Source organism: Parasteatoda tepidariorum, chromosome 11 (assembly GCF_982258835.1).
Source record: "Parasteatoda tepidariorum strain Cologne lab strain chromosome 11, Ptep-v5.0, whole genome shotgun sequence".
Lineage (NCBI taxonomy): Eukaryota > Metazoa > Arthropoda > Arachnida > Araneae > Theridiidae > Parasteatoda > Parasteatoda tepidariorum.
The window spans coordinates 50,762,905-50,786,749 of record NC_141765.1 but is presented as its reverse complement, the minus strand read 5'-3'; the positions used below and the strand labels follow the sequence as shown (position 1 = coordinate 50,786,749).

General features: G+C 30.5%; 2 protein-coding genes across 3 annotated transcripts in view; one reads left to right on the top strand and one right to left on the bottom strand.

Annotated features, from left to right (window-relative positions):
- The window catches only part of LOC107451058 (sodium-coupled monocarboxylate transporter 1), a 49,751-nt gene extending 46,534 nt beyond the window's left edge, over window positions 1–3,217 (top strand). For both annotated transcript variants that reach the window (XM_016067039.5, XM_043046902.1), the window contains exon 15: window positions 1,702–3,217. In XM_016067039.5, the coding sequence (XP_015922525.1) occupies window positions 1,702–1,884 (183 nt within the window). In that variant the 3' untranslated portion in view covers window positions 1,885–3,217. The remainder of the gene's footprint in view (window positions 1–1,701) is intronic.
- Window positions 3,183–21,075, bottom strand: LOC107451059 (uncharacterized). Its single transcript, XM_016067041.4, has 6 exons — window positions 20,919–21,075; window positions 17,479–17,564; window positions 11,974–12,135; window positions 8,168–8,328; window positions 5,072–5,228; window positions 3,183–3,305 (listed from the first exon to the last, which is right to left on the bottom strand). The coding sequence occupies exons 1-6, from the start codon at window positions 20,975–20,977 to the stop codon at window positions 3,232–3,234; spliced, it is 699 nt and encodes a 232-aa protein (XP_015922527.1). The 5' UTR covers window positions 20,978–21,075; the 3' UTR covers window positions 3,183–3,231.
- Between the last annotated feature and the right edge of the window lie 2,770 nt (window positions 21,076–23,845).

The window sequence follows — 23,845 nt, the reverse complement described above, 5'->3', positions numbered from 1 at the left end:
CTGCATTGAAATTTTGGCTTAATGAAATCAATTTAGTGTGATATTGACCATTTCAATACATTATTAATTTTAGTATGTGTAAAGGGCCTGATAATTTAACACGATTCTGCACTGTGACGTAATATCTCGCCAAATTTTATGTTGAACCCAGAAAATTGATTAAAAGAGAACTTTATTTCAAGTTAATACCAAATTCAGCTTTCATTTACAATTCAAAGGGCATAAATAAATCTAAACACCTATAATGGGAAAAGCTTGAACCAATCTCATTCGCACCATACGTGAATTATTTTAGCTTTCGAAAATACCATTGTTAGTGCACTTTGGTTTTTGCCAGAAATTTCTTTACAATCGACAATGAGTTGGCGTAAATTTGTTGCTGTCGTCCATGCTTCTAAAATTCCCAGAATCAAAAATTCGCGATTGAAATATGAATGTTTGTTTTAAGTTGTGTTTCAAGGTTATTTGCATTTTAATTTTTAAATCACTGTGAACTATATTAAGTAAGTTAATAATGTATAATTTTATCTGCTTTTGTCCTATGAAGCCTAGTTAGAATTATTCTTAATATTTCCTCTATGTTAAGCGTATGTTTAATTTACGAATAAAATTTTTTAAAAAAATTATGTATTTATGCATCTTAAATTAATGATTCCTGCTGTATATTGTAAAGTTAAAATAACTTGACGGACTCTTACGTGTACCTTATCTTACTATAATTTTAAATTTTAGTTAAACTAACATTAAAAATGGGGAAAGTTACTTTACACCAAGTAGTGTGAATGAACATTCTTAGTATTTCACTACACCAGGAAATATCCTTGTATCTTTGTGTAGTTGTAGAACACATAATGAAACACCATTTTAGGGTTAAGATGCACTAAAAAATGGGGGCCGTTTCTTTACACCAAGTAGTGTGAATGAGCATTCTTAGTGTTTCACTACACCAGGAACTATCGTTGTTTCGTTGTGTATTTGTAGTGGAACACTTAATAAACACCATTCAGTGTTAAGATACACTTAAACTTAGGGCAGTTACTTTACACCATGTAATATGAATGAACATTCTTAGTGTTTCACTACACCAGGAACTATCCTTGCTTCTTTGTGTAGTTGTTCTGGATCATTTAATGAAACTCGATTTTAATGTTAAGATACACTAAGAATGAGGGCAGTTACTTTACACCATGTAATATGAATGAACATTCTTTGTGTTTCACTACACCAGAAACTATCCTTGTTTCTTTTTGTAGTTGTTGTGGAGCACTTAATGAAACACCATTTTAGTGTTAAGATACACTAAAGATTTTTTCAGTGTAGGTGATGGCGAAATTTAAAAAAATTCCGCTTAGAGTAAGCAATGCAGTTTATCAATGTAATTTCACTATCAGCAAGAAAAGCTTTTTAGAAAGTGCAAGTATTGGCAGGTATGAAGATAAAAGAAATATTTTTTGAACTTTTCTAATAAGCTGTGCTTGTGTTACAATTTAAGTTAATATATAGTTATAAGTCATGAATATTATTGCATAATTAATATTTTTTTCTCTTTATTGGTATTATTCTGCTCAATTTGTTTTTGTAATGATCTTGTATGAACATTTACGGTTTCACCCTTTTAAACTTAAAATATGAAAATATGTTTACATAAATTTAAGCTATTACAAGTAGTTACTTTAATGTTTGAATATATTTCTCTTCCAGACGGTCTTTCCTGTTGAACTAGTAACAAATAATATTAAAGCTACAGGATTAAAGCCGGAAAGAAGTGATAAAGCTGTACAAAGTGATGGAGTTATTAATGTGGCGTATATCAACGATACTAATACCCCAGTGATGAAAAAATCTACTAAGATTTCGTCTTCAACTCATGCAGCAAGGCTTTAAAAACGTGATATAAGGATGTTGAAATTACATTATTAAACTAACGATGTAATAAAAGCCATTTTATTGCCTGGCTAATCGCTGAAAGCCTAAAAGTGAGAGAAAAAGTATTCATGAACATGCATAAACTGTTTTTTCTGCACAATCATGTGAATCATTAAAGTTAGCATTTGTAAAAATCATATTTCATTAACTTTTCATCATTTGTATGAGTTTTTAAGATTAATAATGCAGAATAATTTGTGGGAAGAAATGTATGATCATTTTTTGTTTATTCGTTATATATAGTAACAAACTTTGTGTTTTAAACCAATGTGAAAACTAATTTTTAATATATTGGTAATATCACTGTTAAAACTTTTAAGGAATATATAAAACACATTAAATTATTTTTCTTTTACAAAATGTTTAAATGTGTTTTTAAATTATAAAAAATAATCCTAAATTAGTGTAAAAAAATCTATTAAATGTGAAATTAAGTTCGAAAATCTGAATGATTTTTTTTTCAATTCTAGCGTTGTAAATTTGTAGTGTTCTCGTCAAATCGGAAAAGAATTATGATACTTTTAAAACTTTTAAATTTCATATATAATTCATATGAGGAGTTCCTTTTAAAGTTTTTATTAAGTTTAATTTTAATATTTCGTATTTAATTTTGATAATTTCATATTAATTAATTAAAAAACTCTTTTAAAACGAAATTTTTTTAAAATTATTTAATGTGTCAGTTAAGTTTTCAAAAAGTTAGAGATGCTTTTAATTGTTTAATATTCAATATATATTTTTTTATTGAGTTAAGGCTCTGAAATCACAGTGAATTCCATATGGATTGTCTATAAATATGTTTGCTTTTAATTTTTTTATATGTATGTTACATGTTTTGTTCGTATTGTACCATTGCATTGCTTTACAAGGATTATAGAAATTTTAAAAATTGTCAAATTGTAATTGATTTTCTCTATAAATTATGCAAATTAAAAATATTGCATATTTTTTGAATTTCCATGTTTACCCAATGCACCATGTTTACTCAATGCACCATATTACTCAAAATCGAATTTTGCAAAGAAATTTCCACATTTCAGACTGCTTTTTCTTATTTATAATCATAAATAATTGTCTTATTTAGTCTTCAAATTCTTTTCAATCATTTATTCAATATTTACCTTATTTGAACCTTTAACCTTTTAATATTGTTTTATATTAATGTTTTGCTTCCAGGTTTATGTTTTATGTTAAATGCAAGCAGTTATGTGTACGTTTTATGTTAAATGAGATATATATATATACAATACAAAGTGTACATTTAAAATAAAAGTACATACTTTATTTTTAATTTGATTTCATCTTTTAAATTCTCGTACATTTAAGAAACCATAATTCTGATCTTGAGTCGCCAGGGCTATGCGGGACGTTATATATCGCTAAAATGAAAATGAAAATTTAGAGTATCAAATTTAAATGAGTTTTGTTTTCATAACAAATATTCTACATTTTTTAAAAATTTTTAACATCGCAATAAAATCACATTTCTAAATGGATAAATGGAAATGGATATATTTAGAATTATTCTAATTTGTTTTCTTTATTTTTTTTCTAACCCCATACTAAATTATATTTAAAATCACATTCTTTTAAAAAATTTCTTGGGTGTCCTACAAGTACTGAGCGTAAGGCACGATGTCCAGTAGATCACCGAAGTCAAGTATTACTGGCTGAGGTCGGTGAGTTGGTGGGTGACCAATTTGATCAGTCAGCCAAAGGACTGGGGCTGCACGAAATCTGTTCTCGTTAAAAACTGTTCGACTGTAAAGTGCTCGACGTTTGGTTGTTCGGTGTACCAAAGTGGTGGAGCCATCCTAAATGCAGAACTTTATTAAAATGACATACATTTTCTGGCTTTTGTGCTCATTTTAGGTTTATAAGCCTTTTTCAAATAGGACAGATAGAACAATTCAGAGAAAGACATCCCGAAGAATATAGCCAGGGTTACAGCAGGATTCGAGCTCGCCACCTCCATCTAGCTGCAGAGGATCAAAATTCTGATGCCTTTGATTATTGGATTGTCTTCGGATTATCCAAGTTGAATTGTCTTTAGATTATCCTCAGTGATGTTTCCCTTCCCAGACGGTTACCAACAGCCAATCGTGAATCTCTAGTGCGACGTAAATAAAGTACTACTACATCTTCTTCGTCCCGGTAAAACATTGAAGTCAAGCATCACTGGCTGCGGTCTGTAAGCGGGTGGACGACGAAATTGATCAGCCTGTGTAGGGATCGAGGGTGGTCGGTATTGGTCCTCGTTGAACTGTTCTACCGTAAAGTGTCCGACTTCGTGCGCAGGTCGTCGGGCTACCAAAGCAGGGAAACCATCCCCTCTGCAGACGATCAAAATTGCGATGGTATGTCTTCGGATCATCTTCAGGGATGTTTCACAGACCCATTGTACAGCTCTAGTGCGACGTAAATAAATTACCTACCTACATATCTTCTTCTCATTCAAAGTCCCGCAGTGGACTGATCGCTAAGACACGGTTCCCAGAAGATCACGGAAGTCAAACATCACTGGCTACGGTCAGTGTGCTGGTGGGAGACCACTTGGATCAGTCTGCGTAGGGACCGAGGGTGTGCGGTATGGGTCCTTGTTAAACTGTTCTACTGTAAAGTGCTCGACTTCGCGTGCAGGTCGTTGGGCTACCGAAGCGGGGGTGCCATCCCCTCTGCAGAGGATAAAAATTGTGATGGCTTGTATTCTGATCATCCTTAGGGATGTTTCCATCCTCATTTCCCAGACCGTCGCCAATAGCCCATTGTGCTGCTCCAGTGCGACGTAAATTAACTACAACAACATCTTCTCATTCAAAAAATTAGCTGACTGATAAATTGTTTTGCGATTCCAATCATACGCATCCACCCTAATATTTTTTTTAAAAATCAATTAATATTACTACTAATTTTTTTTTAACTGCAGGCACTGAACTTATCTTTCTTCGCCATGGAAAGTGCCATTAGTGTTGCTCATTATGCTTTGCGTAGTGAGCACCTTGTGACCAAAGTCCTCTTTATCTTTCTAATTATTTAAAAAAAATATTTCTATTCTCAGAACAGAATTGGGAAGATAAAACAGTGACTTTTCAATTACCCGTTCAGAAAAATTCCTACTATACGAGAGTTGAACAGCTTAACTTACCTACATAAAATTTCAATTTCTTGTAACAAATTCCGAGTGTGTCCAAGTTTCTTCTAAAAAGTTCAATTTCTCTCAATAATACTTCTCCAGCATCGCCGTCAAAAGTATGCACATAAATTTTCAAGTTTTCTGCAAATTCAAAAAATTCTTTGCCAACCTTAAAAAAAAAGATATTTTACACAGTTTGTATTTCTATAGTTTAAATTTCTGTATTTACTTGAGCAATTGTATTTTACATTGCATCGATACTTTTATTCGTATTTTCCGAAAATAATTGAGCGATTGTTTAATAGCTAAAATTTGCACATAATGCTAAAGTATGCACATAAATTTTCAAGTTTTCTGCAAATTCAAGAAATTCTTCGCCAACCTGAAAAAAAAAGATATTTTACACAGTTTGTATTTCTATAGTTTAAATTTCTGTATTTACCTGAGCAATTGTATTTTACATTGCATCGATACTTTTATTCATATTTTTTGAAAATAATTGAGCGATTGTTTAATAGCTGGAATAATCGTTAAAAATTTGTTCCTTTTAAACTATATGAAATAGGGTAAGCTTAAAATTGTTTCAAACAAATGCTATTCCATAAGGCTGTGTCAACACTGTGACTAAATAAATTTTAGAACTGAGAACGCGTACACTAAATGGCAGTTACAGCTTGTTTCTGTTTACGAAAACTCTTCCTGCATTTGCTAACGAGGTACGTTTTAATTTTATCAAAATAGGAATGAAGGGAGAAAGAGAGAGAGCCTAAAATATTATTGAAAATTCGTAAAATTTAGAAGAAAATGATCAACTAGTGGTAGTTACAGCTTTCAAAAACAAGCTGCCTTTTTCGATTTAATACTGTAGAGTTTCGAGGTTAAAGGGACCGACAATGAATTACAAACGACGAATAGTGTTTTAAATATCCTATGCCAAAAAATGTAGTAATAAATTTGTAACTTGTAACAATTATTTTGGTTTTTATATGCTTAATCTAGCTTAAATATTTGTGGAAATATGAAAATTTTCATATATATACAAAAAAATGTTTTTTTGTCCTACGTTTTTTTGCTATAGTTTTAAAAATATTCATTAAAATAAAACATAATTTTTGGTGCAATTTAAAATTTATAACAAAATTATTGTTTCAAAATTAAAGAAAAATTTGTTTGAAACTGCGAAGATGTGAGTAATTAAAATATTCTTTTATACTGTGCATACGCAGAAATTTTTTTTACCTAATTCTGCAGGGAATAGTATTTAACAACCAATAAAAAAAGTCCGATTTGAATATCTTAAAAGCTCAAAAAGTTTTAAACAAATTTTAAAGTAGTTTTCGTACTCTTTAAAAGAAAGCTTAAAATGATAAGGGGTTTGCCACAAATCTCGTTTTTACTGTCGAACAAGATTTATTAAAAATGACAACGGCAATGTTGAGAATCGTCCCAATAAAAATATCTCTTCTTTCGCATGTTTTCTTTCCTTTTACAATAATAATATGTCAGTGTATGAACGTTTATTGTAAGGTATTATCCTTTGTTCTTTAATTTTCTCTTATGATAGACAATAATATTTGTAGAAAATCCCTTATTTTTAAATTTCGTTTAAAAAGTACAAAAACTACTTAGAAAATTGCTTGAATCTTTTTAAATTTTTAAGATATTTAAATCAAACTTTTTTCATTATATGCCAATCACGACTCACTACAAAATTAAGTAAAGAAATAGCTAAATTTTTTCCGCGCATGCGCAGTATAAAAGAAATACTTTAATTACTCATATCTTTCGCAGTTTTAAGCAAATTTTTCTCAAATTTTGAAACAATTATGTTATTAATTTTAAATTGCTCCAAAAATTTTATTTGATTTTATTGGATGTTTTTGAAGTTATAGAAAAAGAAAGTAAAGTAAAAAATTAGTTTTTTATAAACGTGTCCATATAAATACTTAAGCTAGATTTAAGAAATTTTGTGCAATTATTGCATATAATAATCAAAATAATTGTTACAAGTTACAAATTTATTGCTGGATTGTTTGGTATAGGGTGTTCAAAAACACTATTTTCCGTTTGTAAGTTATTGTCGGTTCCTCAAATCTCTAAAAACTAAACTTCATTGATAAATATGAGAAATCGCATGATCGAGACATTTCTGAAGTTATAAATGATTCTTTAAGTATTTCATTAGAAATATGCAGAAATGCTTTTTTTTTTCAATGGCAGGCACTGAATTTGAATCTTTGCCTATACTATGCCAGAATTGTTGCTCATTTCGCCAGTGGGCACCTGTGAACCAAAGTCATGGAGGCGAGCAACATTGCCCACGCCACACTGCCACAAACTCGTTTATAGGGTGGGCCACATTCACTCATCATACACACAACGGAGGACAGCACAAAGAGAGAGAGAAACATCCATGCCCAGAGCGGGATTCGAACCCGCAGCCTTTGGCTTCGCAGTCAGGCACGCTAATCCCCTCGGCCACCTGGCCGGCATATGCAGAAATGCATTTGTATAGAAGTGTTTCCATTATTTTGTTCACCCCCTGTATAATGCTGCAATAATTGTTTACAATTGTTAAAATTTGAATGCTAATTTTTACGTCTTTGCTTAGTGTAATAGGAAAATAAAGCTTTTCTATACTTGCATTTAAATCAGGAGACCACAGCTTAAATGAAAAAATGAAATTACAAGAAATAACTTTAAAAACTGTTAAACCAAATATTTTATCGCAGCAAATCGCTAACCTTTTTGGGGGATGTTATATTTCTTCAGTTAAAAGTTCTCCAACAAAGAGAGCTAAGGACACTGAAAATGGTGCAAAGCACATTTTTTTTATTGTCTTAAAGCACAAAAGAGGCAATCTAATTCCTCAGACTTGAATTCAAGAGATTTTTCTCCACTCTTTGGTACAAAGTATGGTACACAAAGGCTTGCGCCAAAATTCAAAAGACTTTGAAACCTGAAAACATTCTTATACAATGAACGTCAGAGTACATAAAAAAAAAGTGTGATACGTTAACAGTTAGCATGAAAGCCTAAAGTGGTCAAATTTAAAATTTATGATGGTGTTTTATATCGCCAAGTTACTTTTTGTTACCTTCTACTTACTTCTGTGGGTGTTGCTATTAGTCCCCAGTAGTGAGGCGTATAGAAATTCGCTGCGTAACTCATAATACACCAAGGATTTTTAGTATTTTCTCTTGTGTGCTGCTTTACTTCAATAAGCAGTGGAAGTGTCATACTATATTTCTGCTCTCTGATGTTAGCTCCTAATTAAAAAAAATCATACATATATTTTTTGAGATTTAAACATGGTGTATTGGAAACAATTTAAGCAAACGGACAACACCACGGCGAAAAGAAAAGGCAAGCTTAACAGAACGTTAATGCTGATAGTTCTAGGGATCCTGGTTAAGATCCTGGTTTAGATTTGGATAAAAGGGAAATGCTTACCGGTATATATGATAAATTTTAATAAATTATTCGCTTTAATCTATTTAGTTAGTATTAATAACGCCTTGTTACTTTTAATGATGACCGAATAATTACATTTCTGTCTGGTACCCGAACTGAACAACGTTTCACGAAAGTTTTGCATTCTGGGAACACGTGGAAAATTATCTATCTTAAAACAACATCAGTGTAGAATAGGAAATACCAGTCAATGGCCTGTAATTCAAGAGAAGAATATCAGACTAATGTACATCGGGAAAATGCCAGACGTGAAGGTTTATTCATTGTGAAAACAAGCTTTTTATCCTTTTTCAATCTTCAGTAAGTTCACTCTTCTGTCTCTAGCCGTTTTCTTCTAGAGATTTTTCTTCGCGATTTTAGCTAGCAATCCATAAAAAAGATGAGAAAGAAAAACTGTTGCATTTTATTTGAAATTTGTAAAAAAAAAATTAAAAATTTAACATTTTAAATTATGTTATAATACATGGAGGAGTGATTATGCAGCAAACAAAATTGCAAAATTTCCTATATGCCATATCATAACATATGCCAATTTTTTTTCCTATTGAATTCCTAGAATTTTGAAGCTTATTTCAACTATATTTGTTATGCTGATTTCAAATATGCTGTTTTCTTCTATCAGTAATATTTTTGGAGATTCACCCCAATTGAATTGCTAAAAATAAGTCGAATTAGGAGTTCTACAAAAGAAATAAAAAAGTGTCTGCAGTTGGAATTTTTAAAATAATTTCGATTTAATTTAGTATTCATAATTTCAAATACTGTAAATATTTTTTCCATTCTAATTTTAAAGCTTCAGCATCAATATACTGAATAACGTTTCTTAATTTCACAAATTATCAAGAAATCTTTGAAAAAAATTTAAAGAGTAAAATAATTTTTCTATTGAAATCAGCACACTAAAATGAAACTGAAATAGATTTCAAGCCTAAAGGCAACAAGCATATATTTTTCATGAGATTGTGAAAATTCCATGTCTTACAACTTAACTGCATTAAATCTTTAATAATAGAAATGATTGAGGAAAACTGCTTACAAACTTGAAATTTCGCTCTAGAGTCTAGACATAGTAGTCAAAATCTATTTGAAAAAATTACCGATATAAAAACGTTCGTTAGTTTGTGTAATTTTTAATGTGACCGCTTATCGTGTTTCAATGGTGACTAAAATTACTTGACGATTGAACTCATAAATATTGTAACAGAATTTGTTTTCCTAGAAATAAAAATTTAAATCTTTGTTTTGAATACTAATGTCTTTAAAAATTTAATTAACTGTTGGCGTAAAACATCAACGACTTTTCAGTAAATGTCATAACAATAATCTTTAATCTCGATTCCTAATCAGGAAAAATAAGTTTTCTTAAGATATCAATAACCACATTAAAAGGTAGATAAATAATCATCTTCCAAATCCGCTGGAATGCGGATGGATATCAGTAGGGGAGAGCTTTATACCATTTGACAATCGTACCGTCGGACGAACAGCATAGCCCTGCCATCAATTGATGATTAGCAAAACTAATCTGACATAGTTGTTCCTTAACCACAAACAAATAGTGTAGAGTATCTGGCAAACTTAAGGCTCGATTTGTGGTAGCTAGAAAATAAAAGGAAGACGTTTCATCGTAAAATAAAATATTTTTCTATTTTTCCTAATTGATTAGTGTTAAAAATTAAGATAGCGTATCGAACTTTTAATTGTGTTGTACTTAATCGTATGTTTAGTTAATCTGAACAGCTGTTGTAGTTGTAGTTCATTTACGTCGAACTAGAGCTGCACAATGGGCTATTGGCGACGGTCTGGGAAACATCCCTGAGGATGATCCGAAGACATGCCAACACAATTTTGATCCTCTGCAGAGGGGATGGCATTTCCGCTTCGGTAGTCCAACGACCTGCTCGCGACCTGCACTTTACGGTAGCACAGTTTAACGAAGACCAATACCGCACATCCTCGGTCCCTACGCAGACTGATCCAAGTGGTCACCCACCCGCACACTGACCGCAGCCAGTGATGCTTGACATCGGTGATCTGCTGGGAACCGTGTCTTAATGATCAGTCCACTGCGGGACGTTAATCTGAACAACTAACCACAAACTCTTTTACTTTTGTTGTTTTTTTTTCAATGTGTCGTACCTTGGGAATAAATTGTTAAAAAAGGAATGAATGGAATCTTGTACTTGTTAAAACAGGAACAAACTCATTCCTTTTAAGAAATGAGACTATATATGAAACAGGTGAAGAAGAAATAATGTGCAAATTGCCATCACCCTTAGCAACAGAATCTTCTGTGCGTCAGACGCAGTGAATTTCTGTGCATATGATAAGCAGTAGGAATTTCAGTTACTTTTTCATTTTTTATCTTTTGTTTTTTATTTTACGTTCATTAAATAACGTTTATTAGTTACATTTTGTTTATTTTTCATTTAGTACCAAGGTACAATACCCTGCATCCCAAGGTACAACTCTGCATCCCAAGGTACAATACCCTACAGCCCAAGGTACAATGCCCTGCGTCCCAAGGTACAACATCTTACATCTCCCAAGGTACAGCACCATGCACCCCAATAATTTTCAATTAACTTTAATTGATTTAAATTTAAATTGCTTATGGATTTTTTAAATGGTAAACAATAAGATATTTTTTTGCATTTCTACCATATTCTTTACCCAAGTAAAAACAAAAATATTTGTTTTGAAAATGTCCCTAGGTACATCGCTTTCCCCTAGTATTTAAAACTAAATCCTGGAAACTTTCAATTATTTTACCATATTTCAAATCTGCCAGAATACGAAAAAAAAATTTCCCTTCAATCTCTCTGTATTATATTTAAATTATATTTAAATTAAGCATCCTATTAAAGTTTTTAAAATGCAACTGCGGGATTTCTAATCTTCATTTAAGTAACAAATTTTCGTTTTAAAATAACCCAAACAGCCGTACTTAAATAATGTCACACTTTTTTTTCTAATAAATGAGCAGTGATGGTTCAGGGGATAGAGCGTTCGCCTCCCAATAAAGTGAACCGGGATTCGATCCCGGCGATGGCTGGTCGATAGAGTTCTGCATCCGGCTTGCACCGACCACAGTGTTGACGTGAAATATCCTCAGTGGTAGACTGATCATGTGTTAGAGTCCCCTTGCCACCAGGTTAAACGGTGGTAGGTTCTCGTGGTTTTCCTCTTCTTCTGGATTGGGTTCAAATTGCAAGGCTACGGCGTTGAACATTAGTAGTCGTAAACCCAAAACAATTGAGTCGGCTGTTCAACGACTGTTATAAAATAAAATTAAGAAAATAAATGATGTCACAATTTTTTAATAAATGCTGTCACACTTTTTCAATAAATGATGTCACATTTTTTAATAAATGATGTCACGCGTTTTTCTAATAAATGATATTACACTTTTTTTAGACATAATAAAAAATGACTCTGACCTTTAGTAAAATTTTCCATTATTTTCATTGAATCATCTAAAACAGCTTTAAAGTCGCACAGTCGGTGACTGATCAATTTTAAAAATTTAGCTGTTCTGTAGGACCTTTGTTGTATAAAGTATGCATGATCTTGGATTATATTGAACTCTGGACATGGAAGTCCTGCAAATAATCATTTATTAATTATTATAATATGTAAGAGCCATGTTTTCTTAAGAATTAGGTAGCTGCAATAGTAGATATTTCAAGAATTAATAGTACACAATCAAGAGCATATATTTATTAAGAAAAACAAAATATACAAATGCACAAATTCTCCAGAAATTTTCTTTTCCATTAATGCAAGCAATTATGTAACATTAAATTTTATTTTATTGGAGAAAATTATCAAACTAGTAAAACAGGAAAACGAAAATTTGATTACTTTCAACTTTCATTGCAATTTCTTAAAGTTGTGTGGAGAAATTGAAGTAAAAAATTTATTTTTCAGGGCGTGAACAGTTTTTCTGAGATTTTCTCGAAATGTTTGCGCAAATTTATCAAAAATTGTGAAAATTTGTCTGTATATACCCCAATAGGAAGACAGTTTCCAGGTATACAATAAAAATACACGCAAAAAAAAAATCCTTTTTTAAATCGCGATATTTATTTTAATATATTTAGAAATCATATTCATTCATTATTTTTATATCTTTGTTATTAATTACTAAAAATATTTAACTGATAACACTATTGCAAAAAAGGGTTTCTCAAGATTGAATAAAAATGTTTCAAAATAGCTTCAAAACAAATAATAGTCGAATTTGAAAACCACGTGTATTTAAAATTGAAAAGCGATATCAAGAACGTAATCAGACGCAGATCTAAAAAGTAAATGTTAAAATCTATCAAAATTTTGATCACACGTTTGTCATTGCCTAATTTATTTTCTGTCTTGTGTGCATCACATTGCGTTGCATCTGAGTAAAGTTTTCGGTCTATTCTCTAGGTTGTCCAGACCGTAACCCTGTCAAACCGTAACCTCAGGATTAATTAATTGAATTTAACATATCAGAACTTAGTTTTTCCCTATGTTTTACTAATTGAAGATATTTTTTGACTGAAAATAATTAAAGTAAGCCTTTTTATACATTTTATAACAATTTATCTTAATGTTAAAATTTTTCAATTCATTTATGATACTAATAATTTTTGATGAAAAATAAAGAGTAAATATGGATGAAATTATTAAAAGGAAAAAATTGCTCAATAAAAGAAAAATAGGTTCAATAAGTTTATATGTTTATTAAATAAATGACACTTTTGTCGTTTTTATGATTTTTAATGAAATGTATATAAACCTGGAAAAATTAGTTCAAAAATTTTAATTTTTTGTTTATACACTCTATAACAAAAAAATCGACGTACCAAGAAGGAGTTGTCCGATTGAAACGAAAATTGGTGGATAGAAAGACAATGTACAGAATAGTAAATGATTAAAATTTCAGAACAATTGAATAATTTATTGCAGAGTTACAGTAGCTAGCTAGTTCAATAAGGTGTTGACCCGCCTCTAGCCTGGATACAAGCTGCCACACGGCGTGGCATAGACCGATAAAGCTCCCGGATGGTCTCTTGCGGTATTTCCTGCCAAATTCGATCCAATTGTCGAACAAGGTCAACATTCCGTGCCAGATGCAATCGCCTTCCCATCATATCCCATACATGCTCGATGGGAGAGAGATCTGGTGATCTGGCAGGCCAAGGAAGAGTTTGACAAGCTTGCAGACAGTTCATAGCAACACGTGACGTATGTGATCTGGCATTGTCCTGCTGAAACACCAGCCCAGGGCGCTGCAAAAGGAACGGTAGCAAAACAGGAATGTCGTCGACGCACCGCTGTGCTGTAAGTGTACCTCTAATGACGACCAAAGGGGTCTGGCTGTCAAAGGAAATGGCACCCCAGACCATAATGCCTTGTTGAGGGCCGGTGTGGCGTGCAATAGTGTAGGCAGGATCCCCCCTCTGCCCTGTGCGTTTCCAAACACGTCTTCGATGATCGTCAGGACACAGTTGGAAACGGGATTCGTCGCTAAAGACTATGCGTCCCCAGTTGGCATCATTCCAGCCATATCTGTTCAAAACATTCATGCATACGAAATTTCAAAGCAATCGGATGATTGCTTCTTGGTGTGTCGATTTTTTTGTTATAGAGTGTACTTATAAGGGCATCAAAATTTTCGATGTTCACGATTATTTTCTGATAATTTATACATTTTCAAACAATTCTGAAGGTGTAAAAATAGTGAGCCTATTATTTATTACTATTTTTTTTTTTATAAACGAAAGTTAAAGGTTTTAGAGATCAGCCCATCTATGTATGAGAGAGATCTTCTTTGGCAGTATTCGAACCAAGATCCTCCGGTTTCGTAGTAGGATGCTCTATTCCCCGTAATTCCGTAGTTGTACAGTACACCTAAGTACGAAAAAAAAGAAGGATGCTTCATATAGTAGCCGCTGCAATGACACATCATGATTTCCAATTTCAATGTTACAAAGGGTTGCAATTTGGGAAATATGGTTCCAATAGCTTAGTCAGGAGCATACATCAGAATGTTACTTATAAATAGTAACGAGTAAAAGTCCGAGTACTTTAAGCAAAAGTAACGTGAAAAAAATTTTGATTTGAAAAAGTAACGAGTAAAAAGTACAAGTACAAAACAAAAAAGTAACGGTTTTAAAGTACATTTCGTGGAAATTGAAAATTCAGAGTATCCGTAAATTTCATTGAAAAATATTTTCTCTTAATTGAAAATGCAAAAAAATTTTTTTTAACTGTATAAAAATTAGAAGGCAGGAAAATGTTACAAAGTTTATGGAAAAAGTGAAAGTTGAAACTGTACAGACACCAACAAAAATAAATATAATGAATAAATGAGTAAAAAATAAATAAGCAAATAAATAAATGTTTGCTTATAAAAAGGAGTTTTAAATTATAACCTACCAAACTTTTCAACTTTTTAAACCTATCAAATCTTCAGAAATTTTGTTTTTAGTTTCAGAATTTGTAGCAATAAATTAATTTGGTGAACAAATTCGATAACATTATACTTTTTGTTTAAAGAAAGAGATAAAAAATAAAAAATTGTGTTCATATATACATAACCCCTTGAAATTCATTAAATTAAAAATTATCTTCCGTTTTTATGAAAATTAAAAAAAAAAATTTTTTTTTGAATTTTAAACAATGACGATTTTCTAATTTGTTGTTTATTTTCTACAAATAAAAGATTGAGCCCAAAAATTTTAATTTTAAATTTATTCATATGATGAACTAAATGTTTACATTGTAAAATTCGAAAATGGGGAAAAAATAATTTAGAAATATTTTTTGAGAAATTATTTATTTTATTTATAAGAAAAAATAATTTCAAAAGAAATTTTCCGAGGAAAATTTTTTAAAAAATTCAGAAAAAGTAACGATTTTTTTTTGTTGACATTCTCGTCACTTTTGTTTTTAATACTTTTCCCGAAAAAAGTAACGAAAAAACTAGTAGAAGTACTTAATTTAAAAAGTAACGAAGAACAAGTAAAAGTACGTACTTTTAAATTTTACTTTCCTTACAAGTAAAGAAAGTAAAAATATAGTATTGTCATGCTTGGTCAGAAAATCGGTAATTTTAATTTCACTTATTTCGATGTTATCTTGAAAATTACAATTAATGTTATGATGTGTTATTTTCGCTGCTACTATATAAATTTTTCGAACTCTCCCTAATTTACGGTATACAACTATAGTGGATAGAGCATCCTACTATGCTCCCGGTGGTTAAATTTCTCCCTCCACATCGCTTTTGAAGCTATGCTTTTTACAAAAAAACGTAGTTATGCTGTTTTAATTTTGAATACACGGGGTTTTCAAAATCAACTATTTTTTCTTTCTTAGCTATTTTGACACATTTTTGATCAATTTTGAAAAAAACATTTTTTTTACAGTGATAGTGGCAAAACTTTTCTTGAAATACAGTCGAGTTACTGTCTTATTTTTATTTTATTGATTATATCAAAATTAATTTATTGATTATTCAAAGTTAATTTATTGATTCCATTACATAAAAATAATTTATTGCTTCTGTTGATTATATTAAAGTAAATTTTCAAATGTTTTCCTCGTTTTTCTTTTCAAGTTATTTACAATAATCAAGAGTGTTTGTAACTTGATATTCACTTTTAAGTTGGTTGCATAAATGCGTCTAATGAAATTTATTTCAAAGCTGTATCTAACCATTAAATATCTCATTTAATTCTAAAGGATAATATTTTGATGTTATATTATAAATTAGTTTAAAGTAGTTCTTTTTATTAGAAAATAGCTAATTCACTATTCTTAACGTGTGTTTCAATAACTGAATTTCAAATCAGCATTTAAAACCGAAGGTTGAAACGCTGACATTTCGAATTAACCAACTGTATTTTAAAGATTTAATGAAGCATTGTGCCACAAATGAGGAATAAAACTTCCTATGATTGTTCTTTTTTTCTCATCTTTAATAAGAAATAAACCGAAAAATTAAAACAAAGCTCAATCGAAGTAATATAAAAAATAATGGTTATTTTTTATCTTCAAAATTTTAATAAATTACATTGTATTAAATTCTTACATGTTCTTAAATTTAATCTCGACTCATATGACAAAATTTTAATTTAGGGGATACAATATCTACTTTCATAATACAATATGAATAATAACTTTTAAATACAATGTAACTCTCATAATATAATATGAATATAGTTCGCTCTCCAGGAGTTGGCACTTGATTCCACCTTCTCGGATTAAGAGTTCATTTGAGCTCGGGAGTAAGAGGAGAAAAGTCTCCGCGCTTGAAATTGAAACAACCCTTAATGCGCGCCAAACTCAAACAGTGAATTCTTTTTCAGTCACTTACTTCACTTTATCACCCGCTATTATACCTTTCGTTAATCTAGCCAATTAAATATATTGCAGCAAAATGCCTCAGAAAGGACAAACTATTAACTCGAAAGAGACAAATATCAAATTTATGAAATACTTAATGTGAAAAAAATGCTCATAAAGATTGCGAAATAAATGTTTTTGTCATACGATCGCCAAATAGCAACCTTGTTCAAGATTGTTCACATCCTTTTCCCAAAAATAGCGAAATAGTATTGTCAAATACCATACGTGATGAAGGCGGAGCCAAGGGCCAACTCCTGGTGAATGAACTATAATAACTATTAAATATAATGTCTAATCTCATACTTCTTAAATCTAAAGTTTCTACTTTCAAATATTTAATTACGAATAAAATTTCATGATGTTATTGTTTCTTTGGGTCATTTACCTGTTGTTCTAACTTTAAATTCAATTGCATGCGTGCAACGTACAATGTCTTAAGTAATCAATTGACATCAACTGACCATGTAATCAATTGACATCAATTGTACATGTAATCAATTGATACTTCTGAAGCAATGAACAGTTTTAAATATTTGGCAACTTCTTACCTTCACACAAAACTTGACTTATAACTTGAAATTCTTGATGAGGGGAGAGATAGAATGTTCGTGGATGAAGAGATGGCACTTTAAGTCTAAAAGTGTAAAAATAGGGAAAACACTCTGATGAAATGAGGAAAACACTATGGTTTTAATAATCAGTTCAGAAAACTAAAATTAAACAACAAAACATTTTTGAAATATGCGATACATACGATTCATTTTCGCGGATATCACTCGCTTTAACTAAGCAGTACTTTGCAGTAAATAAAAAATTTTTGAGATATTGAATTTTTAAGCTCATTTCATGAAAGAATTTAAAGTTATTTATCTTCAAAATACAATTTGAATTAAAATGATGCTTTGACTGAAAAGTTTAGTGAATAAAGTGATAAGCCACACTTTACATCAAACTGTTTCTTAGCATTGGTTTCAGGTAGGTATTTCACAGGTTTTGGGAGTTTCCACTAGGTAATGGCAAAATTCGTTAAAATTCTTTATTTTCAACTTAGAAATCATGATTTTTCACCCATACTATTCCAACAAGTGACAACAAAGAGTGTCATCATATTGCACCAAGACTTTCTCAGCTCAAGTATTAAACTGATGGAACCAGGAATTTTCCGGTAGTTAGAGAACCAGGAATTTATTTCTCTCTCTGAAGGTAATAAATCAGAGAGAGAAATTAAGTCCTGGTTAAGCGTAACACAGATAAAACAAGAGTGAAAAAGTATTCAATTTTTCAAAGAATAAACTCCCAGCATCATCATAAAATATAGAATTAAAATTGATTTCGCAATTATTTTTTTAAAGTTACTCTGATTGCATAATTTTATTAAAGAATATTTGATTTATTGAAATGATTCATTTGCCAAGAACTTACACAAATAATGTAAATTTTAAAAAGGAATGATATCAATAAAATTTTAAACTCTGTTTGCTAACAAGAGATAAAGGTTTAAAAATCCGAGAAAGTTTAGACTTAACAATGTTCAAGTTATTTGATATAATGAATTACTGTAAAAATATCGAGCTTTCTTTTTCGTGTATTGGTCTAAAAATTTAATTTAGTTAGTTTGTTTCAGTAATATGTACTTAAAAAATCTAAACCCACTTTTAATATACTTCATTTTTTATTTTATTTTGATAATTATATTAAACATTAAAAGTATAGCTTTTAAGAAATGTATGTATAAAATTTGCTTGTACTTATAAAATTTGCTTATATTATTATGGTATGATTTTTAAGCTAAAATGAGAGTTTATTAACCTAAATTAATTATAGAAATTGACTTCAAAATTCCCCGAAAAGAAATAACATTTAATAGGAAAACATAATTCTTAACTTTACGTAGCCCAATTCCTGTGATCTATAGGGTTCGGACCAATACAGTATGACACTTTTTTCAAATGTGATACTTTTAAATCAAACTGTTCCTTACTATTTTTTCTATATGGGTATTTTACAAGTTCCGGAGTTTTTATTAGATAGCAGCACAAACAGCAATATTTTCATTAGATAGCAGCACAGAAGCATCTTATTGCCGAGATGGAATTCATTGAGTTTTTTATAAAATAATAGCGAAAAAATGGAATAGAAGTAACACTTTTGAAATATGCTGTCAGAACCATTTTTAAAATGTGACTTATAATTATACTGCCCCACGACCTTTATTTTGGCTTAAAAAGAGTAATCCGATATAAATTTTTAACTTAACTGTTTTGTAACAATCCTGTATTCCCATAAAAAGTGTACATTAGATTTTAATGAGTTAAATGCTTAATCATTTAAAAATTATTTTAAAAAAAAACAATATCCACAATTTTTCATAACAATTGCTATTTTTTATGCTGAAAAGGGAATGTAATTATTAAAGTAAAATAAAATTCTTGCTCTACCAAGTAAACATCCTCCTAAATTTAAAAATAAACGTATATGTTCTGTTGTTTCTAATGACACTTGGATAAGCCAAGCTCACTAGTCATTTGCTTTTTACGAAATAAATCATGAGGGTCAACCTTTCACTTGACAAGAGAGCACCACAAAGGTTAAAGTATACCTTAGCTAAGAGCCTCAACGATAGATGGCAGAACCACTCTTTCCTAAGGCCACTTCCTAAATTTAGACACAGATCTGATGGGAAAGGAAATTTTTTCCAGATCCCTATAGCCATGTTACTAATCAGCCACCGATCACAGGAATTTCGATTCCACAGATTGTACAAGCACGTATATCGGATGAACTCGGTGGGTTTTGGAGAACATCCCTAAAAACTGGGCTACCACGGCCCTAAAATATGTTCTGACTATTATGAAGATGTAGCTTATCAATATATTGTTCCAATATTTTCAATTAAGTATATAAAGATAACTTAATATAAATAACTAATTAAAATGATTAATTAGAATTTTTTACACCTATAGAATGTCTATATTCGGTTTTAAGCAGTTCAATGTTTTTATCCTTCTATTTTACATTTAAAACATGCAGAATTATACATAATTTTTGTAGCTTTTGATACCAATAGCACTTAGAAGGGAATTTCAATTTCAATATGACGTTAATTATAAAAATAAAATTTGGTAAAGTAAAATATAAAAAAAATTATTAGATTTAAAAAATTTTTAAAATATGCTCACTTGGTCATTTAAAAAGTTTAGCTAATTATTATATTGTACCAGTATAAGTTACTAATTAAAATAATTGGCAACAGTTTTATAATCTAATAAAAATATTGTCGAAATATAAGCGACTTACTAAAATAATTAATAACAATTTTGTATTCCAATAAAATAAAATTCTTATTTTTTTGAAGAATATATCCGTTTGAATTAAAAGAAAGCCTTAATTAATTAAAGAAAGCCTCTCTTGACTATTTTAAAACTGTATCTTATCATTATGTTGCCCTAATATGAGTAACTAACCAAAAAAATTGGAAACAATTTTGCGTTAGAATAGAATATCTGCATTAGATTTTAAACAGTTCTAGAAATTATTTCATATCATCTAGAAGTTATTTTTTAAATGCATGCATAATTGTCAACAGTTGAAAAGACAATTGCTACTATTAATAGTACTTTAAATTTAATCCATCTTAACGGTAATTATAAAAATAAAATTTTATGAAGCAAAACTTTTGCTCTTCTAAGAAAAAATCAGCCTCAGTTGAGAAAAAGAAACAGAAAAAAAAAACGTTTTTAAAATAAGATTTTTTGATCATTTCAAAACATAGCTTATCATTTGTGTTAAATATAAGTAACTAACTAAAATAATTTGAAACAATTTCGTATTAAAATAGAATATGTGTATTAAATTTAAAACAGTTCTATATTTATCATCTAGAAATTATTTATTAAATGCATGCATAATTGTCAGAAATGATTCAAATTTAATGTACCTTAACATAACGGTAATTATAAAAATAAAATTAGATAAAATAAATTCTTACTCCTCAAAGAATACATCCGCTTTAATTGAATTAATCATCAATAAAAACAGTGGCAACATTTCCCAAACTATTATCAATGATGGAAATAGTAAAGTCGATTCAAAACTTAAAGAATTGTTAGATTTTTACACTTACTGAAGTTAGTATCATTTCTACTCATATTTTCCTTGTGATATCAGTTTCCTGTTTTCTGGGAATTTCCTGTCAGTGTAGTAACAATTTGTATACTTCACGATTAAGAAGAATTTCAAAAGAAATTACGCTATGGATATTACGATTATTATGATACATTTAAAGGTTATCTCATAGTTTAACTAACTTAGCATAGTTGTTTACATTAGTTTTTTTTTAGCTCTCCTAACAAAATAAATTTCATAAACAAATGATAACCTTAGTTAAGTGACAGGATGAATGTAAGATTTTGATATCAGAATGGGTTTTTCTTTTCTTTTGTAAAAATAAATAACGACTTTCGTATTCTTGTTTTTTAAATGTTTGTTTGAAAACGTTTTCCTCTAAAGCTTTTTACAGTTGTAAAAATAATAGAGCTAATGTTAAGAAAATTTATTTACCTTTCTTTGTACCGTGTTTTTATTGCTGGAAGGGCTGTGAAATTTTGTTTAAAAAAGCTTTTCTTTAAAGCTTCTTTATTAATAATAAAGTATATTTTGCTTCATTATTATTTAAGACTTTGTTAATAAATTCTGAATTAATAATATCGATGTCACGGTGAAAGACCGAAATCGGTGGTTGTTGACTTTCACCGGTGAATGTCGACAAACACCAAATACGTCGGTGAAAGATCGAATATTTCATTACATTCTTGTATGTACATTCGGACCCTAACCGGTGTATGTCGACAATCGCAGATATGCTTTGGTGAATGTCCGAAATATTTATTGCATTCGATTTGATATGAATTTATTCGTGGATATAATTACATTTATTCGATATTTTAACCCTACACTGATGTTTTTTTAAGGTTAAGTGCCACTGCCCGGTATACATTTGCCCGGTACACCCTACACTGATGTTTTTTTAAGATCAAGTGCCATTGTCCGGTATATATTTGCCCGATACTCCAAACACTGACGTTTCTTCTAATATATCGTCAGTAAGTATTAAAATATAGAATAAATATAAATATATCAAATAAATATAATAATATTAACGAATAAATTAATATAAAATTGGATACAACAAATATTTCGGACATTCACCAAAGCGACTATGTGATTGTTGACATTCACCGGTGAGAGTCATAAATAAGGTTATTTAGCAAATATTTCGGACATGCACCAAGCGACTACGTGAATGTTGACATTCACCGGTGAATGTCGACATTCTCCAGATTATTGAGAAAAAAAAATAAAAATTCATTATCTTTTCAACTAACTTTATTTCAAGTTTTCATGTTTGTACAAAACTGAAGATTTGAAGTTCAAAATGTCGGAAGAAAATTTTGAACTAAAAAACTCTTAATGATCTAACATCCAATATCAGTGCACTCTCGAAAATTCGGTTCAAGGTTGATCCATTTTTTATTTTGTTTTAAACCATAACATGTTGCACATTTGTTTCAACCTTAATAAGATATAGAATTGAAACAAATTTCCGTCCCGGTTTAAACATAATTTTATGTAAACATGTGTACTACTGATTGAAATGCAAAATAATATGGTTTACTTGATGCCTAACAGTAGTTGCAACACATTTTTGAGATATTATGGTTCATGTTATTGTTGTTGTTTTTAATGACACTTGGACAAGTCATGTCCACCAGTCATTGGCCTTTTGGGAATTAAGTCAGGATGGTGAGCCTTTCGTTTGACAAAAGAGCACCGCAAGGATGAAAATGCGTCTTAGCTCAAAACTCCACGGATAGATAGTAGCACCACTCAACCACTCATTTGTGGGGCCATTTTCTCAGTTTAGATATAGATCAGAAGAGGAAGGAAATTTTCTCCTGATCCCTGTACCCAAGGTAGTGTTCAACGACCGACCACAAAATTTTTGATTCCTCAGAATTTGCAAGCACGTGCATCGTGTGTACACGGTGAGTCTTAACAGAGTCGAGGATCGAAACTCCGGACCAGAGTCCGATTTTCTAACCACTGGGCTACCACAGCTTGATTATAATTTATAAAGCACCAAACCTTTAATCAGTGTAACAACCCAAAAAGACATTTACCAAAGTGTTATTATATGCAAATAATATGTGGAAAATATTAAAGCAAGTATGCTTGGATAAACTTATAATTTATTTGTTGTTGTAGTTAATTTACGTCGCACTAAAGTTGCACAATGGGCTATTGGCGACGATCTGGGAAACATCCTTGAAGATGATCCGAAGACATACCATCAAAATTTTGATCCGCTGCTGAGGGGATGACACCCCCGCTTCGTTAGCCCGACGACCTGCACGCGAAGTCGATCACTTTACGGTAGAACAGTTTAACGAAGACCAATACCACTCACCCTCGGTCCCTACTCAGATTAATCCAAGTGGTCACCCACCCGCAGTGATGCTTGACTTCGGTGATTTGCTGGGAACTGTATCTTGATCAGATCACTGCGATAGATTAGTAAGATCAGTCCACTGCGGGACACTTATAATTTATAGATGTATTCATCAATTTCATATGATAGAAACATTTAGCCCTTAGACTTTTAAGAAAACTAAGTGCTAATTGTTTCTGGAAAAATAAGTGAAAATGCTTGAAAAATCTATTTTTTCAAGTTAAAAAATTTTGATAAAATTTTTTTTTTGTCTAAAAGTATAAACAATCAGAAATTAAAAAAGCATACGCTCTTTAATAAAATCATTGTTACAGACTTAGCTTTAAAAATATCTCCATAAAAATAAAATATAGATAACTAACTGTTGATATATCAGTAGTTTTGGGTTTCGTTTCACAAAACTAATG

Bases quoted from the DNA above. Each gene is read 5' to 3' on its own strand.
- LOC107451059 (XM_016067041.4), bottom strand. From the start codon at position 20,977: ATGTTGCCACTGTTTTTATTGATGATTAATTCAATTAAAGCGGATGTA. The intron at 17,565-20,918 runs GTAAGAATTTAT...TTACACTTTTAG, and splicing joins GCGGATGTATTCTTTGAGGA to ACTTAAAGTGCCATCTCTTC. The intron at 3,306-5,071 runs GTAAGTTAAGCT...TTTTCATTTTAG, and splicing joins GAAATTGAAATTTTATGTAG to CGATATATAACGTCCCGCAT.